We start from the raw sequence: 20652 nt of genomic DNA on the forward strand, positions 1-20652 counted from the left end.
CATATGGTCCCCCGTGCCTGCCAGGAGCTATTTCTGAGCAGACAGCCAGGAGTAACCCCTGAGCACCGCTGGGTGTGGCCCAAAAACCAAAAAAAAAAAAAAAAGAAGAAAGATAAAATAATTTTCACAAATTACAAATAAAAAAGAATTGATACATGATATAAGAATATGTTAACCATAGTAGAGTTTAGGCTCACTTGTCATGAAGCCATTCTTCCCCTTATATGTGCCTGGGACATTCAAGGTAGAAGAGAGAGAGTGTCAAAAAAAAAAAAAACAAACTTGGAGTTTTACCAACTATCAGCACATTGAAATAGAAAGGCAGTGAACACACTTAATTAAATAATGTAAATTGGGTGGATTGAGAGGGAATGCTCAATCAGAAATGAATAGGTTAGGTTTGAATCTGGTGAATTGTAAATAACACTGGTGAAGTCAGATCCCAAGACAAAAGACACTGGTGAAGCCAAATTCTGAGCCAGTCAAGCACTCACAAAGAAGCAGCCACCAGCCACTTTGGAAGAGTACCTCAGTTTATTATTGGTGGGAAATTGATATTTATATTAGGGGGGCATAAAGCAGGTGTGTGCCTCTGTGTTTAGGAAATAGGGCAAAGAAATTAGGGAAATCGGGGTGCTGTGCTCTGGGGGTTAAAACAGGATGTGTTTAAAGTGATTAGCTGCAGTGAATAAGAACACATTTAATCATTTCACTTAAATTTTTAAGAACTCAGCAAATAAGAAAATACTAATTTGGAGCCTTATTCTTTGCTGTGATTTTTCTTCAGAGGAGAATGCAGTTTCTAAACACTTAGCATAGTGACAGTTATCTTAGAAGCATTTGATGAGTGATATTCACTGCTTCAAATTATTACAAAACAGGGTAATAAGGCAGCAAGTAGTGTGTTTGTTTTGCATGTGGCCAACTCATGATCATTACCCAGCACTCCATGCATTCCCCTGAGTTGGCCAGGAGTGACCCCTGAACACAGAGCCAGGAGTAAATTCTGAGCACTACCACATTGTGCCTCCATATCTATGTCCCCCAGAAAACAAATAATATTACAATTATATGACTCAAATGATCACTATTTGATTCTGAGAAGTGCTCTTTGAAATTAATTTTATCATATATTTGAAAATGAATTTATAACAAAAATTTTTTGCAATGAATATACATATAAGACCACTCTCCCATTTCTAACAGTGAATGTGGTTATTCAAACTAAGTATATTTCCTTCCTTTCCATATCCAGCCTCTAAGGACTTAACCTTTTCTTTTATATACAGTGTAACATATTCATTTTAAATTTACTTTCTTTTTCTTTTTTGGTTTTTGGGCCACACCCGGTGACATTCAGGGGTTACTCCTGGCTATTCACTCAGAAATTGCTCCTGGCTTGGGAGACTATGTGATATGCTGGAGAATTGAACCGTGGTCTGTCCTAGGTTAACACATGCAAGGCAAATGCCCTACCACTTGTGCCACTGGTCTGGCCCCTAATTTACTTTCTTTTTTTGTATCACTGTACTAGGTCTAGTATATCACCACCTCTATCATCACCCAAAGTGGAATGTATCATAGATAATGTCAAGCAAAATTCCTAGAGAGTCCAAGAAAGCTCCCTCATCCTTTGTGCATACAGAAAATACTAGTTAACATAATCTTTGTGATAGGAAACTTGTGATACCTTAAGAGGCTGAGTGATAATACTGTGGGTATAGCATATGCCTTACACATGGTCAACCTTGGCTGGATCTCTGGCATCCCATATGGTCTTGGTCCTTGCCAAGAGTGATTCCTGGACACCAAGCCCGAGTGCCACTGGGTGTGGCCCCAAATCACAACCACAACAACAACAAAGAACTAGAGAATTTTCACTAAAATACTCATTTTCTTAGAAATTCACAAAGCACAGAAAAATGAACTGGTCTTAATATAAAACCTAACTTTTATTTGTTGAAACCTATTTGACACATATTTTTTCCTGCACTTTATTAATAAACTCAAGGGTGCTGGAGCAATAGCACAGTGGGTAGAGCATTTGCCTTGCACACTGTCAACTCAGGTTTGATCCCTGGCATTCCACATAGTTTCTGGAGCCTGCCAGGAGTAATTTCTGAGTGCAGAGCCAGGAGTAACCCCTGAACACCACCAGGTGTGGCCCCAAAATAAAAACCAATAACCAAAGCAGAAAAGAACATTACTAAGCCCAGGATGTAGTTAGGAGACTTAGGGAAAATAGGATCTATATTTTCTATCTGAAAAACTAAAGGAGAGACTTCAGAAATCATGTAGCTCAGGAGTGCTTCAGATTTTTTTCAGTCTTTGAGGCAAATGAATGCTTAGCTCTTTAACTGCAATTTGTTTTGCAGAGATTTCTGCAAGAAGAGAAATGAGATTGAATACAAGCTGAGTGAGTAGATTGGATGAGCGACAAGAATGAATGGGGAAACTTTAGACTAGTGCAGAGCCTGAGCTGCAAAGCTTTCTCAAGCCTTAGTCTTAAGTCTTAAATGTATTGATAGTTCTTAGTTCAGCATTTTTGCAAGTCAAAAGGTATTTAACTAAAAACTGAGAACAGAGAGTTCTTGGAAGTATTTATGTTATACTTGGTCAGCCTGTAACTTACAGCTGTGTTGCTATACAAGACAGTATAGGGCATTCAAAGACCAGCCCCGACCGCAGCCACCTAGATGAACTTGACTAATTGCAAGCCAGCATTGATAAAGAAGACAAAAAAGAAAGGTAAGGCAAAACAATGGAAGAAAATGTAAGGTACCTAATGAATAAAAACAAGAGAAATAATCTCTGAATTATAGGAATAACAGAAAGGGAGTAAAAAGGGAAAGGGGAAGAACTTGTAGTTAGGGAGATGAAGTTAGATGTAGTTAGAGATGTTCTCTAGGAGATTGGTTGATTTGATTTCCACCGAGCCTCCAGACAGGAAAGGCAGTTCCCATTACCATGTCCGATTAGGACAGGGGGGAAGAGTTCCAGTTGTAGAGATCCGCAGAAAATAATTCACACAGTGAACAGGTACAAGAATGGGTTCGGGAAATCCAGTGTTCAAGCAAGGAATTCAAACCACCCAAGCTTTCTGCTACTAAAATGGAGTGCAGCTCAGTGGAAAAAGACCAAAGAATGAGCCTCTGCCTCCCTGACAAGAATCAGGTCCCACCTAGGGTGGGAGAATACCAAGTAAGGGATAATCCAATATAATCCAATATACTATCCAATATACTAATCCAATATACTATCACCAGATCACACCCTAGGGTGGAGTACAATTATTGATTAGGGTAGGATCAGTAACCCAACAGGGAGACAATAGCAGAATACTTTCTCACTCTCTGGAAAGAGGCTGCCATACAAATCCAAGAGGCAAAAAAGAGTGTCAAACAAAATATACCCTAACAGAACAACACCAAGACACCAAGACATATGGTAATTCAAATGGAATTAAGAAATCCAAACTTTAACCATCTAAACTTAAAATGGGCCTTTTATACTGGCAGATTGGGGGCAAGGATGGTGATATGGGGATATGGCGTTTGGGGAATATTGGTGGAAGGAGGTGGACTCTGGTAGTGGGATTGGCCCTGATTCATTTTATATATGAAACCCAACTATAAAGGACTTTGTAAATCACAATGGTTTTATAAAATAAATTTTAAAAAATAAAGAAACTCAGAAATGAAAAAATAAACTAAAACTTCTTCTTACTCATCTTTACATTTTTCATTTGTACAACTCATATGATGCATATTAAAATCAATGTGAAAGATATTTCTATCTACCATACTTTGCACTTCAAAGTCTTTATTGGCTTGATCTTGCCATGGAGGTGAAGGAGAGAAAATTGGAGGGTCTGGATGCTAAGAATAACAAATGTGTTCTCTCCTTCAAGGAGTTTACAGCTTCCTAGTAGGGCTAGAAATATGCATGGTTGTCTAAAATGCAAATGATGCAATAAGAAGTTATCATGGAGACATTAATAAGGTAAAGCTGTAGCACCAAACCAGGAATTGTTCATTTGTCACTTGGGCTAGATTTTATTGAATGAGTAAAATTTTTTCAATTACCAGATTAATTAAGTTTCTCAATTTCCAGATTAATCTGCAAGCATAATACTGAAAAGCAAATAAAATGAGCAACTTTGAGTAAGTGAATATATCCAAGGTTTGTGTAATGAGTACTCATGGGAACATCAAAGATTTTTAAGGCCATTATCTTCATTATTTAAGTGAAAAATTAAAACAGGCAATGAAAAGCACAGGTAGGTTGAAGTTTAACTCCAAACACTACACCTGGTCTTCTACTTTAAAAATATAGCTGACATATAATAGTTCTGTGTGAAATATAATGATTTGATATTTTATAAATGGAAAAGTTATTATTACAATAAGTCTAGTTAGCTAGTTAACATCTGTCACCACATGCAGTTAAATGTCTTGTTTTAAGATTTACTCTCCCAGCAACTTCAAATATAAGTACAATATTATTAATTATAATCACCATGTTATACATTGTACTTATCTATACAGTGTATCTTATTCATAAAAGGAAGTATATGCCCACCTTGTCGTAGTCTTGATATATTTTCTGTGAAATTGGAATAATAAAAGGGCTTTATAATACCATAAAGGTTTGATCAAATAATACTATAAATAATCCTACTAAAATGTTTTAAAATTATAGAAGAATTATTGTCAGTCATTTATTTAATTTTACTGGTATTTTTAACATCTGTATCACTAACATCTAATACCACTACTAATAGTAGTGTTAAATAAATTTTTACAAGGGCAAGTATTATCACTTACTGTTCATATTAACTATGTGAAGAAAAAATAATTTCTTTACCATTTGCTTAATTTCTATAAATTTTTATTCTTTACATTAAAATTATGGTATGGCATGCATTTCAAATAAGTACCACTTTATATTGAATTGAAATCTATTCCAACATGCTTTCATTTGTTTTATAAAATATTTATATGCAAGGCTCCCTTGGAGAAAAAATAATTTATCTACTAACAATTGCGTCATTTCATATTTAAACTTTACCACAATTTATATCTGAATATAAAATAATCCATCAATATAAAAGTAAGGCATTATTTTTACATAGCTATTCATTAAGATATAACTTTTGTTAAGAATATGATGAAGCATTTCATTTATTTCCCCAAAAACACTGTACTTTATTACATACATCTATATTTTATTGATAAATCACAAATGTTATGGTGCTTTTAAATTAGTTTCAAATTCTAAGTGAAATAAATTGCCTTTTTTTTTTGGTTCCTATGAGGAGACTCATATAGCAAATAACATGAGATTATTGTGTTAAGTTCACAACAAATAGACATTATTTGATGAGGGGGCATTACTTATTGAATACATCTTAAATTTTAGTTCTATAAAAATTTTAGCAACTAATGCCTTTAATCTACAGTTACCTTAGGGAATTATATTAAGTTCAACTCTCAATAGTTATTGGATTCTTCAAAAATTAAGTGTTACATTTTTTTAAGTGTTACATGTTTATTGCCTTATATCCAAAGTGACAAATGCTTGAAGTCAACTATTCTAAAGATAATAAACATGAGATGTTGAAAATTAAAAAAAATATACATGAGTATGTCATCTAATTAGAATAAAAAATAGCATCATTTATTTGGAAAATAGTTAACTCCTAATTACCTTGGACTAAAACTGATATTGAAATATTAGACTCAAATCTGGAAACTCTAAATGATAAACCTGTCTTCTTAGGACCTAGACTCACATGAATTAATCTAATTAAATAAATGTGAATGACTAAATTAATCATTTAATTATTCATTTAGTGAGCAAAATTTATCAAAAATTTAAATAGTTTAATTATCCTTTCTTTGGAAAAGTAGATATCACTAGAGAAATAATGGCTTTATCAAAAACTAAGTTGTTTTTGCTTTGAATTCAATTACTACAAAGGAAAAGATCACTTCTAGTTTAAATCTATGTATTTTGTCCAAATGCATCACAGTTTAAAGGTTCTATGGTAGTTCCATTTTGAAATAATTTTACTGTTAAGACAAAAATAAATGACAATAAAATGACATTAAATAAATCATTTTTCTGCCTGTACAACCACGATATATAAGCATTTTGTGCATGTTATGATTATTATGATGAGGAAAATTAAAGTGAATTACATGAATAATAGTCAGCATGTATTATCTTTTCCAGTATTTACAACTGCCCTAGATACTATACATTATTATTGTCACAGTCTTTTACAGATTAAGGAATTGAGATAGCAAAAGCATGTTTATATTAAATAGTGATGAGATTGCATTGACCAGTTGAACGGATTCTCTCTTGGTTGCTTTTTAGACAAGAGTTGTCATCTGAAGTTTCACTTCTCTCCCTGAATTCCACTGAAGGAAGTGATTGTAGTGAATTTTTTTTAAATACTTCTTCTATTCCTCAAAAAATAAAAAAACTACCGTATTTTCTGGCGTATAAGATGACTTTTGAAACAAAAAAAGTCAACCGAAAATCAGGGGTCGTCTTATACGCCGAGTATATCCCGAAAAATGTTTCAATATGCTGCTAAATGAAAATTGTTTGAATATTGCCACAAAACGAATTTTCCAACTTGGTCCTGAGCCAATCACTGCCAGGCTGCTTGGACCGCTTCTCTAATTTAGCCAATCTAAGCAGACTTTTTATGCATGCAAATTATACAGTGTTCTGTACCCGAATCTACACTGTAAAAAGCCTGCTCAGATTGGCCAATATCAGAGAGGGCATCTATTACAGTATAACCTTTGAACCTTTGCTTGTTGTGATTGGCTCACTGTGGAAGATACAGTTGCAGCACAGGAACATTCTGTCTTATACAGCAAAAATAGGCCTAAACCTATGTTTTAATTGTAAAATTACGGGGTTATCTTATACGCCCGGTCGTCTTATACCCCGGAAAATATGGTAGGTCTGCCTAGAACTGATCTATCAACTCCACTTTCCAGTATATATTTGAAGGAATTAAAATCATGCCTCTTAAAAAGAAACATTTGTATTTTCATATATATCACAGCATTATTTACAATAATCAATATTTAGAAGCAACCTAGATATTTATTGACAAATACATAAAATATAATATTTACTTACATAATGAATTAGGGTATTATTTAATCACAAAAACATGGAAATAATGCTATTTATGATCACATGAGTGAACTAGGGCATTATACTAAGAGGAATAAAATAAACAAAGACCAATATTGTGTAATTTCACTTGTATATGGGATCTAAACAAAGCCAAATTATAGAAACAGAGAACATATTGTTCTTTGAATTCCAGAGGCAGGAAGTTAAAAATGGAGGAATCAGACAAGGTTGCCTCTTGGGTATCTTCAAGGATATCTTTTTCTCTGTTTCCCAAATGACTGACAAATGAGAAATATTCTCTAAATTGTACTAAATAGTTCTTCACCCAAAGAAAGGAGAACAGGATTTTCATGAAAAATAAACATTCCATTAGAATTTCTGGTTATTCTAATCATTTGATTTTTTTCATGAATGTTTTTATTATAATTTAGTTTCATCAAACAAAATTTACTAATTGCATTATTTTAAAAACACTATTATTAATAACAAACATTATTAAGAACTCTCATGCAAATTGAATAAAAGCAGACAATAATAAGATATTTATCCTTCAAATGTTTTCTCTTAGTAGACACTCATTTGATTTGGTTTCATTAATTTCAGGTTAATAAAGCATTTTTTAAATAAAGATTGATATGTTAGTTGGGTTGAGCCTCTTCTAAGGAAAAGAAAAACAGCTCATGAGATGCCTGAAATTGTTCACTATTATTGAAACTGTATTTCTAGTAAACTGTATTATACTAAAGGTACTCCAGGAAGTATCAACTTATAAGTTATACTTTTATGGATGGGCTGCCTTATTAACTCACTTCCGAGTTCTAGTTATGAATAGGCTGATTGTTTCCCTGAGAAAAAAATATTCTGCAGTGCTCTAGTCAATTGAACCAGTTCTGTGGGAAATTAGAGCAGATGGTTTAAGTGAAAATTGCAAACTAAATCACAGGTCATATAATTTCAAAGAGATTTTTGCCTACTAGCAATAAGAGAAAACAGAAAGTTGAATCAGAGGAAAAAAGGTTTTTGTGTTTCTCAAGGTTTTTTGGTTTTTCAAGGAGAATGTCTGAAATTTCAATTGCTGAAATTGATTTTCAATGTTTGAAATTGCAATGTAATTATGGGAGAAAGTTATAGCACATTTCAACATTAAGCAAGAGAAGCGCATGAATGTAGAAATTTAACTACTGACAGAACCTTTTTGCTCCTTCTCCTGTATTAAGATCATTGGCACCTTCTCAGGAGCCCCTTATTATTAAGAAGCCAACAAAATTTTTACTTTCAACTTCCAGTTATGTATTTTAGCAGGAGAGGTTGAAAAAAGAAGAAACAAATAAATAAGAGTTAAAGGACTGAAGTCAATATATACCTAATAAGCCAAATCATGATTAAACCCTTACATTTCTTCAAAGCCCACAGGCCTGGACAAGAAGTGAAGCAGTTTTCCTGAGCCACCAAATGTTATCAGGTGATGATATTTTCTCCACTGCAAAACTGGACCTGCATATAACAAGGATGGGTCTGAATGTTTTTATTAGTGTGCATAATCCAACAATGAACATCCAGACATTCAGAAATTACTGAATCCAGCATAAAATTCTTGAACAAACATCTGCCATCCAAGATGGCTCTGCGCTCAGAAGTGCTCAGAGGTGCTGGGGGATCAAACTGCCATCCGTTGTGGGTCAGCTGCTTGTAAGGCAACCACCCTACCACTGTGCCATCGCTCCAGTCCCTTATTTTTTCTTTTTTTTTTACCTCATATTTATTTTTTGGGCCACATCTGGTGGTGCTCAGGGGTTACTCCTGGCACTCAAGGATTACTCCTAGTAATGCTTGGGTAAAACATATGGGATGCAAGGGCTCAAACCTAGGTCTGCCTCATACAAGGAAAGAGCCTTATCCACTATAATGTCTCACAGATTTATTTAAAACAATTCTCTTTTTAATCTAGGAGTCAGTTTCTATTTTACTAAAAGCTCACTTTAAAGTAGGTAGAGTTAAAATGATTGAATAATTTAGGAAAGAGGAAGACCTTAGTTCCAGGAAAAAAAGAGCCGCTGATAAAAGAGAAGCAAAACTATGACTTGTGGAGAAACCTAGAAAAAAGTTGTACTTTAGAAAAAAAATTTTTTTAAATTGTTTTATTGAAATACCATGGTTTAAAACATAAAGATTATCAGGTAAGTTTGGGTACATGGTAAACTTAAAATTTGATTATTGACAAAAAAAATCAAACAAATTTAACTTGATATTATTAATTCTAGAAAAAAAGTGTCTGAAAATGGAAGTGACAGTATTCTTCACTGACTTAGTAGAATACATCTACTGGGGCCGGAGATATAGCATAGAGGTAAGGTATTTGCCTTTCATGCAGAAGGTCATTGGTTCGAATCCCGGCATCCCATATGGTCCCCCGAGCCTGACAAGAGCGATTTCTGAGAGTGGAGCCAGGAGTAACCCCTGAGCGCTGCCAGGTGTGACCCAAAAACCAAAAACCAAAAAAAAAAAAAAAAAAAAAAACCAACAAGATTACATCTACATTGTCATAAAAGTGAATAATGATTCTATTACAGTTATGCTGTAAGTGTAATGGTAGAATGAATAGTACATTTGTAAAATGCTATTTCATACCAAAAATATTTGGAATAAAACTGAGTAGTAATATCTACAGCACAAAGTAGTTGGGGTGGTGTTAGGGTGAGTATATGGGTTTCATTTGTTTTAGTATCATGATACTATGATTTAAAAATATAACATTTAGGAGGGCACCAAGACCAAACAGTCATATGAACATTGAGTAGAAATAAAAAATGATCAGACTTGAACACCAAATCCAAAGCCAACTACGACAGAAACGATACCCGATATACACAGAAGGGACCACTTGTACTAGGAGCCCAGGAGGTAAAAGAGGGACGATATGGGATACAGGCTGGGAACAGGGGTGGAGGGAGGACAACATTGGTGGTGGGAATGCCCCTGATTCAATGTAATTATGTACCTGAAATACTACTGTGAATGATTTGTAATCCACTTTGGTCAAAATAAAAATTATTAATATTAAAAAAATGACATTAAACAGAAATGTAAAATTGAGATCTAATGAAAATATACATTATAGTGTATATAGAGAAGTATAATTTACAACCATCAATACAGGATTCTATTCACAGCTTTAAGGATTGGCTTAAAGAATCATTAATTTTATATCAGTAATATCTCTAAGTAGACATATTGCATTCCCACTACAAGGTTCAATCAATAAAGCTGCTTCAATTCAAAACAGCAATGCAGAGATTCACATTCACAAATATAACATATTTGTATTCATGTGTACACACATCATAACAAAGTTAACGTAGCAGAAGGTAGCATGCTATCACTTAGCTTGTTTATGTAAAAAAATTGCATTTTCAAAGATGGGGCAATTTTTTAAATTGACTTTAAATTGCTTCCTTTCCAATTTTTCCTGCTATGTCTGTACAAGATAAAATTAAAACAAGCACTTAGTTGGAAGGCAAATGCTTGTTTAGATAGCATATTATAAAAAAATGGTCCTTTCACTTTCCAATTCAGTTTTGGTGAGAAAAACACCATATTACTCACTATTAAATCATGGCATCCTTCTAGTTGGGATTGTTATTTCTTTCCCTCATGAGAGAGCAATAAAAAGTGATTGCAGTTATTTTTAATAATTCCACTTACTATTATCTTGATTTACTATCATAGACATATAATGAGATGCCAAGAAATGCTGATATTTTAACAAGGAAATAACTACATGGACTTAGTTTTAAGATTTTAGTTTTCTAACCAAGTAAAGAAACTTATGTTTTTTTTTTTGTTTGTTTGGTTTTTGTTTGTTTGTTTTTGGGCCATACCCAGTGTTGCTCAGGGGTTACTCCTGGCTGTCTGCTCAGAAATAGCTCCTGGCAGGCACAGGGGACCATATGGAACACCGGGATTTGAACCAACCACCTTTGGTCCTGGATTGGCTGCTTGCAAGGCAAACGCCACTGTGCTATCTCTCCAGTCCCAAACTTATGTTTTTTGAATCATAAAAACTTTATTGAAGTGTGAAAAATTAACCTTTGTCCATAATTTTCCATAATGCCTGTAGGTAAACTTCAGGAGAGTTGTATAATTTTTGTCTTAGTCTTTTACATTTTTGTTTTGTTTGGTTTTGGGGTCACACCCAACAATGCTCAGGGGTTATTCCTGGCTCTATGCTCAGAAATTGCTCCTGGCAGGCCCAGGGGACCATATGGGATGCTGGGATTCGAATCACTGACTTTCTGCATGCAAGGGAAACATATTACCTCCATGCTATCTCATCGGCCCAGTCTTTTACATTTTTAATGAAACTCCAATTCCTGAAATTATAAATGTAATGTTGATACTAGAGACTATGACTTGACCTCTGTCATTGAAATGCTTTAGACCTGAGGTATTGCAGACATGTAGGAATTCAGGGAAGTCAGGCTAATAAAAAGATATTCATCCAGAATTTGACTGATGTTTGATCAAAAGTACCTTTCAGATTAAATAAGCCTGCTACTGCTCTGTTCCAGACATGGTCTTAAAAAATTAGTAAATTAGTTCTTTCTTGTTAAGCTACCTATCCAGAGATGTGAATTAATTAAGAGGACTTTTTACAGATTTTTTTAAAGGCCTTGAGAGAAATAGGCTCATTTTCTTTAGATATATCATTGAGAGGCATATAACCCTAAGGCCTCTTATCAAGAACAAAATAGGTATTGGAGACATCAATAGAAAGACAATACATTCTGAGAAACCGTACCTCCTGGTTTATGAATAGGCAGGTCTATGTGATTACGGAAGTGGATCAGGGACTTTAGTTATCCCAGCATTGTTGGAGTGGTAGTGCCACATTTTTGTGCAGTCAGACACAAACTCTGCCTGTGACCTTGGGAAATGCCAGAATAATGCCTAGTGGCACCAAGATTCCTCACCTGTTCTTGTCCTGAAAACTTCAGATACATAGAATCCCTTTGGAGGCATTGGATTTTGCCCTAAGAAGTTCTGGGCTATAAGCAAATACACCAGCTGTAGTACATGTGGAAATGTGGGATACTTTTCTTTTTCTTTTTAAATACCACTAAGAATTATTAGCATCTAGTGAGTACAGACCAAAGGTGCTTCCAAACAGCCTAAAATGCATAGGACATTTCTTTAAAACAGTATCTGACACAGATGCTTAAGTTGTGAAATACTGCCTAAGCCCATGGCACTTTTGTGCCATCTGAGAGGTTATAGAGGAGTGTTATTTGGAGCTACAAATATCACGGGGTTACCAAACATTGGATGGTAGCCAGTGGGCACCATAAAATCTGGGGGAGGGGTGAGAGTTATGGGAGAGTCTAGCAGAGTTACTTGGACCACAAATACCACAGGGTTACCAGATGCAGGAATAACTGTCTTCAAAACTGTGCTTCTCTTTTCAGTTATTACCTAGTCCTTTTCTGAAATGAAGACTAATCTCACCTCCTCTAAAAGCAATTTTCTCTATTAGCATTGCTTTCCCCCATATGCTCTTGTGTACTTACCCTAATTGCAGCTTTAGTCAAATTACTTCCTATTCCCCTGTTAAATTAGAAATTCATTAAGAGCTAGTTTTTTAATCCTGTATTTTAGCGTTTAGAGAATGATTGATATTAAACAAGCATGTAGAAGGAAGAAATAAGTTGGAGGACTGAGTACATTTCTGAGAAAAGGTGCTCCAAACTGGTTTTATTTAAGACTGATATACATGAGCATATCAGTCTTCAAAGTTATGGAAGGATGTCAGAACCCCAGGTCATCTGGGGGGCAATGCCATATTTGTTCATGGCATCTTGGTTCACTATCATTGTGGTGGAAATTCATGGTTTATTAAAAGGCAGCCTGAGTAATCTTTACATGGAATGCTACAAAACAGTCTGTGGTTACCTTAAAATCTGGTGCAGAATTGGTAGTATTGGGAGGAAGAAGGTCTAGAAGGGAGGAGTCAAAGACAAAGTTGTTCCTTAATGTCTTTTCTTAAGAGTAAAAGAGACAAGCTCGATGTGTTACTTTTATGTGTGACTTTGCAATCTACATTTCACAGAACTTTTTCCTCTGGAAAAATACAGTCACTTTAATTTGCTAAATAATTGCACAGAACAGGGTAGTGGGGTAGCCCCGTACTCATTTATTTCTACCTGTAAATGGTCTCATACCAATACCTATGTACAAGACTGTTGAAAAGTCTAAGCCAGGGTAATTCCATATGTTGGCAGTCTTCTGGTTATATGGAAATTTTAGTTTTAAGTGAACAAAATTTGGAAGATATATAATAAAACATTGTGTGGGGCCGGGGTGACAGCACAGTGGTAGGCCGTTTGCCTTGCATGATGGGCATGAGTTTGATTCTCGTCATACCATATGGTCCCCAAGCCTGGCAGGAGTGATTTTTGAACATAGAGCCAGGATTAACCCCTGAGTGCAGCTGGGTGTGGCCCAGAAACAAAACAAAAAGAATTTATAATAAAAATTTCTGGGACTATCACATGAAAAAGAAAGTGGGAATGTGCCTCATGTGTTTCTAACAAGACAATACTATTTTGCTCTGTCAAATATTATATATTAGAGAATATAAAATAATTATAGAATATAAAATAATTGATTCAGAGAGCACAATATTGTATCACATTGTGCTGTCATTTTGGCAAATCATGTTAAAGTAGGGTTTCAATAAAATATTTGATACACTTATAAGTAAAATATTCCTGACATTAGTTGATATCAGGAAATAAAGACAGGAACATTTCAGAACATTCAACTTTATTTTCCATTAACAAACACAATATAAATAACATACATTTATTAAATACATAAACTATGACTTGAGTGCCATCAAAATTCTGATCTACTTTTATAGTCACTATTTGTTTGTACAATATTCAACACTGACCAACCTCTATGACATACTAGGAAACATGTCTAAATATATTTATGATAACACCCTAATAAACTTTCATGGAAGTTTTCATGGAAGACAAAAGCACTCGTAAGGAAGGACGTTGAGTTGAAAAAGCAGAGAAACTTATGCTGAGCTTTACATTCTTTGTTAAAGTACGAATGATCTCAGTTCATTCTTAGATAGCCCACGTAAAAAGTATTTAAATTCCTTCGTGAGAAAATATCAAGTTAATTATAGTCTATTGGTAATGTGTTTGCTTAATGAAGTATTTGATTTGATGATATTTGAACACAGAGCATTTGATAAAAGAAGGGGCAAAGGGGAAATATTTTTTACATATATATATAAAAGAAGATTGAAAGGAAAATATAGCAAACAGTGAAAAGGACACTGGTGATGACTGCTTCATCTGATAAAGTTCAGGTGTGTGAAGACAAATACAATCACTTCCCCTCTCTGTAGGTGGTGTAACAGATTTTTAAAAATTCAAACATATTTAGTTTTGAAATTGTTACTGCAGTTGAGGCAACAAGGTTACAAGAACATTAACACTTATAATTATGTTTTTGGTGCAGAAAGTTTTTGCCCCCACTAAAAATGAAGACTCAATTAAGCCAGGAATATACAAGTTTTTCTCTGGATATTCTCTACCTCATCCTCCATGCCTTCTCTATGTAAATGTCATTTCAGATGCTGAAAAGATATTAAAGTGTATTAGGTGAGTCATATTTTATTCTCTGCTTAATTGATCACATGGATGTCTACAGAGAGAAAAAATTATTTAAATAAACTTTCAAGTAAATTGTAACAGTTGTCTACATTATGTCTAGATATTGGATCATTTGAATTAAAAAGCAAAGATATTCTAATTATGAAGCAACTGAAAAATAAATGTAATAGTTACACATTTAAAAATCAAGTTAGTAGCAAAATCATCTCCAAAAAATCCTCATAAGGTATAAAGGACTAATTTCTTCCTGATGGTAATATCTTTTTTTCCTATCTTTACTCCCATAATAAAATTTTTCATCAAAGCTGACATTAGCATACAAGCCAGATCCACTTCAAAAGTTTGGACATTGACATGTTAGAAACACAAAGCTGTTTTTTTTTTTTCTCCTATTAAAAACAATCTTCTCTTCCCCCATATAAATGTTTCTGTTACTTTCTCTGTGAGAGAGCAAACATGTTGGAGGCAAGGAGACTGTGGGAAAAGTAGCATTCCTGATGAAGATTGCATAAACCAGCCAATATTTGCTTTTCTTAGGATATGAAACTGATTGATGTAACGTTCTGAAAATAAAGTAATTTTATTAACAGAGAAAATATGTGCTGCCTAAAAAAAAGGTAAGTATATGATTTGCATTTGTCAAGAATCAAAATGTGATTTATAGTAAGATGATTTGCATACATTTTCTTTTAAAAATTATCATCTTAGTAATTATGCAAAAACATAGGAAAATATTTGTGCATTCATTGTTTAAAAGAATATAGATCTAAGGTCACAGAAAAAAATGTGAGGGTGCTTGATGGTATTTTTCTGTTTTGTTTTGTCCTATTTTGTTTTATTTTGTTTTGTTTCAGGACCACACCTAGAAATGAACAGGCTTAAGATATACTCTGAGCTCAAGGATAATTTCTAGCAGTGCTTGGGGGACTGACCATATGTTGTATTAGGGATTAAAACCCTGGTTGGCTATGTACAAGGCACCTTACCCAGTGTTTTATGTCTCTGATCTGTGGTCCCAGTACTTTTCTGTTTTACTTAAAAAATAAGCACCAATTTCTTCAAAAAGACTTGAGTCTAGAATTTAAAAATAAATCATAGGTAACTTTGCAGCCATCTTTTGTCACCTTTGCTCTACTCTTTACTTTTTTCATTTAGCTTAAAAGTAAACTCAATTTTAAAAATGCATTTAGAACAGACATGAAAGTTATTCAATTAATCATCAACTGAAATCTTTTGGGTGAGAATAATTCAGATAAATATGACCTTTGGCATGGAATAAATATTTATAACAATGCTTTGATTTTAAATGTTTGATTTTAAAATGTGTCTCTATTTCTGTTTCAGTCTCCTTATGTAATCTATACCTATTTTCTTCAAATATTTATTTAGGTGATAATAGTTTCTAACAAATGCATGTCTGAGTTTAAATTTCATAACTGGGTTCTACCATACTATTCTGAAACATCACAAATATATGTAGCCTCTTATTTGCATTTTATTGCAACTCAGAGTTTTTTTTAGTCAATACGCTATGTATTTTCAGTTCTAAGCAGATACAATATTATTCATTGCACAATTTTGTACATTTATTTTTATCTAAATTTTAGTATATTTGAAATATACAGAAGCACAAAACCAGTATTGCCATAAAGAACTTTAAATATTTGGCATTTTGATTACCTTAAGCTTTTAAATACATAGGAAGGTAAGATAGAAATTTTAACTATTCCATATTTTTAATAAGCTTATAATAAGATTCCTGTGCTCTCTGTCATTATTCAAAAAAAACTGGTGGGTTATTATATGAAAATAAGTAGATAATCTACTTCTAAAATTTCCAAAGAACAAACAATTTCTACCTTCTGTCTCTAAAAAAACCAAAGAACTATTAAGTGATGTCAACATGGGGAAGACTGATTAACAAGACTGATTTTCCATGTTAACATGGGAAAGTTGATTATTATTTTGGGGTCAAAAAGAACAAAATGTAAGAGGTATTAGATAAATAAAAGGCCTTCTTTGCTTGAAAGTATAATACTAAAATGGTATCACAGACTGATCACTTTTTAAGTGTTTTATCAGTGTTCAATTTGTATATTAATGTTAATGTTGTCAAGGTTTTAAATTTCTGCAATTGTATTCTGAAACATAGCAAAAAACCTTTTCTATAATACCAAAGAGCTAAGCAGACAACCTTATATTCTTTTTTGGTTCATACCCATTTAAATTTGAAATGATTTAATTTCTTGGTGTACAAATATCTTGGTGTATGATAGTAGGTGGCAAATTTTCGAGCTGGTTAGATAGCCCAGCTATAAGGTGTTTGCCTTGCATTCAGCCAATCCGGGTTCAATTCCAACATCCTAATGGTCCCCTGAGCCTGCCAGAAGTGATTTCTGAGTGCAGATTCTGGAGTAACCCGAGTACTGCCGGGTATGGCCCAAAAATTAAAAAAAAATTTTTTTGTCAAATCTTGAGAAGATACATTCTGTTCCTCTGGCTTGAAATATTTTAAAGATGTCTATTATATTTTTTTCACTGGAAAATCAATATTTTTATGGGTTATTTTGATACTATACTTCTCTATGAAAGAGTATTGTTCTATAAATTAAGTATATGAAAATCAATACTGTTTGGTAAAATTTACAATAACTTTTTTATATTATAAATTTGTATATTTTATAATTTATAAATGTATAGATTTATAATCTATACATTTATAATGATATATTTTTAAGTAAAAATATATTTCTATAGTATGCTCACTTGCTTCTTTGCATATGGTTTCCTGGGTTTCTCTCTTTTTTTATTACTAGAAATTTACTTTGTAATTAAAGAGAAGTTTCACATTGTTTTGTCTTCATAAATGTCTGTGGTTTAAAAGTAATATTTCTTGGACAGTAATTTCCATTACCAGTAGAAAGTATCAGTCTTTTAAATTATTAATTCAAATAAGTGATCTATTTGCAGCAATATGATACTATACATTTGAAGATAAGTTTGTATTTCTACAATTAAATGAGATCATTAACTTTATCAGCTTGATGGACTTGTACTGGGATGAGGCACTTGAACTATCAAGAGGGAAATAACCAATTTATGTTCATGCAGAGTTTTGTTTCTTGATTCAGTAAACAAGTATCTGTTGGACACTTTCTATATTCGAAGTAACTAGACTAGGTACTGAAAGGAATAGCCAGTTATATTTACACCACTCAATTATACTTTGCTTATAATCTGATTATTATCTAATGCTAAAAGATAACTCATGAAGTAAGACCTCTTCATTATTAGATCATTTAGCAGCACTTAAAGTAGTTGGTTTTATGTCAGATCCCACTGAGGTGACCAGTGGGATAATCCAGTCTACGTATGGCACAGAGATATAAGACTTTACTAAATATTTTTCATAAAACTTAGAGTAGAATAAAATTAAGAATGAATTAGGCACTTTTAAGAAATCAAGTTTTCTCACTTAATCTTACATGGTTATTAAAATTAATTTTGTGAAAAGAAAGAGAGAAAAGAAAAATATTTACCAGAGAGTAGGATTGAGAGCTAGAGGGAAACTGGAGACATTGATGGTGGGAAATGAGCACTAGTGAAGGGTGTTGTACATTGTATGATTGAAACTCAATTGTGAACAACTTTATAACCTGTGATACCTCATGGTGATTCAATTAAAGAACTTACTTATAAAAATTTATTTTCTTAATTGATCTCGTCTATGTTCATATAAATCTCACAGACATATTGAAACATTATGTTAGTTTTACCCCTAATGTCTACTGAACACAAAAGCAAACATAATTTTCATAAATATGTCAAGTTTTATAAATTAACAAAGCAGTAAACTAACTACAAGTATAAATCTGCATAAGAAATTGTTAGTGAAACTGCAAAATGAATGCTCAAAAAAAGAAAAGAGAGAGAATCATTTGTATAAATTTGAATTAAATGAGTGCAACATTTGTTGGGAAGATGTTTTTAAAAAGTGAAATTCTCAAAACAATATAATCTACTTATGTCACAAAGTTATAAAGTTGAACTATCAAGATTTGTATACATAAAGATTACAAGAAAATATTTAATAATAAATATTTGGCTAGAACTATTTTGAGGGGAAATGAGGGCAGGGAAAGAACTTGTGTCAAGGGGGTCAATATTTTTCTTATTTTACAAACAGGCTAAAATATGGAAAAACTTTATAGAAACCTCAAAAAACATACTGGTTTTATAATAATGCTATGTAAATATTCAAAAGAGTAGAAAATAACTTAGGTGGAAAAAATAATGAAATTTAATTAAACATCTTTACACACACACATACAAAGAGAGAGAATGCACAAGAGAAAACTACTACATTTAGAGTAGAACACACAGACTTTTGTAAAATCAGTTCAGTAACTCTCAGATCATTTTTATGAATCTGATCTAGGCTTGTAGAAATTCAAAATGTATTCAAAAGAATAAACACTTAGCAATTTTAGGCACCAAATCTTTCATATTTGAAGTTAATAAAACTAGCAGTAAAGCTAGCTATCAACCCAACCAAAAATCAAATTTTATAAATGTCACTTTATAAGGTTAACAACTGATTCATATATTGACAAACATTTAAATAGCATTGGTATCAATGATTGTTGTGCATATATTCTACTTTTTATCATTATCATTTTGGGATAACTCCTGGTGGTGCTAGGAGGTTACTCCTGCCTCAATGCTCAGGGATTATTCCTGGTAGTATTTGGGGAACAATGAGGATCCAGGAATTGAATTCAGGTCCTCTACAAAGCAATTACTCTGGTGCTTTGAGTTATCTTCTTGATTTATGTACAATTTTTAAAATCATAGTTCACCACTTTGGAAAACATAAGGGAAAAGAGAATGACACTGAGGGAGAGAGAAAAAGAAAGAAAGGAAACATTAAACAATAAAAGCCTTTTACAAGAACAAACCATTGTCTTGTCTTCCATGACTAACTCACTCAATACTCTATGTATTTAATATATGGGAAGACTGATATTCTCCCCACTCCATGCCACCAAGACCAAGTTAATTTACAAAAAAAAAAAAAAAACTTTCAGCCATAAATAATCGTATATATACTCAGCTACAAATTACAGAGAACCACTTAAGCCCTAAACTGTTGTTAATGTATTTCCTTTTGTGTTTAAATACTTTTGGCACATAGGGTACTATCTATATTAAGAACATTTAGCCTTATAGTAAAAATTCCACTTGAATGCATAAACCGTGGCATGCCTGACATGCCTCAATTCACAGTATGGTTTAGGCTATTTGTTGCCAAAAGCTGTGAACATGCAAGTTGGCTGTGCAAGTGTTCTTTTTCATGCTCCTGTCTGTATTATTTCATGGGATAATGAGATAGGCTGCCCTTTCTGACCATCACTGGAGCAGTTGGAGACAGCATTTGCTACCTGGCAAAACTTCCGAAGAAGGATCTTTCTTAGCAGCAGATAAACCCAGGGATCCAAGATCTGGTTCAGAGAAGCTAGGCGAACAGCTATTAAGAAGAAATTGCATTCTGTCTGCTTTTCTGTCTGCATCTTACAGTGCTCAACTGATGTCTGATTGAAGATCATCTTCAGCATCATTATCTAGAAAGAAGACAAATAATTGTTCCAATGATTAATAAGATCATCTGCATCTCCTCTGCTCGGTACCTTGCATACAATGAGGTTTATAATAAATTGGTTGCCAAAATTCATTTAGGTAATGTTTACAGTCATGGAACACAGTTCTGAATTTTAGAAGACATTCCTACGAATTTTCC

General features: G+C 33.3%; 1 protein-coding gene across 2 annotated transcripts in view; it reads right to left on the bottom strand.

Moving 5' to 3' along the window:
* PTGER3 (prostaglandin E receptor 3) overlaps window positions 1-20652 on the bottom strand; it is an 80247-nt gene that overhangs the window by 18305 nt on the left and 41290 nt on the right. Inside the window, exon 2 of one of the 2 annotated variants that reach the window (XM_049772058.1) lies at window positions 20297-20476. In XM_049772058.1, the coding sequence (XP_049628015.1) occupies window positions 20297-20476 (180 nt within the window). Of the gene's footprint in view, window positions 1-20206; window positions 20477-20652 lie in introns of those variants that run through there. The other variant, XM_049772057.1, reaches the window with a different exon arrangement.

Source organism: Suncus etruscus, chromosome 4 (assembly GCF_024139225.1).
Source record: "Suncus etruscus isolate mSunEtr1 chromosome 4, mSunEtr1.pri.cur, whole genome shotgun sequence".
Lineage (NCBI taxonomy): Eukaryota > Metazoa > Chordata > Mammalia > Eulipotyphla > Soricidae > Suncus > Suncus etruscus.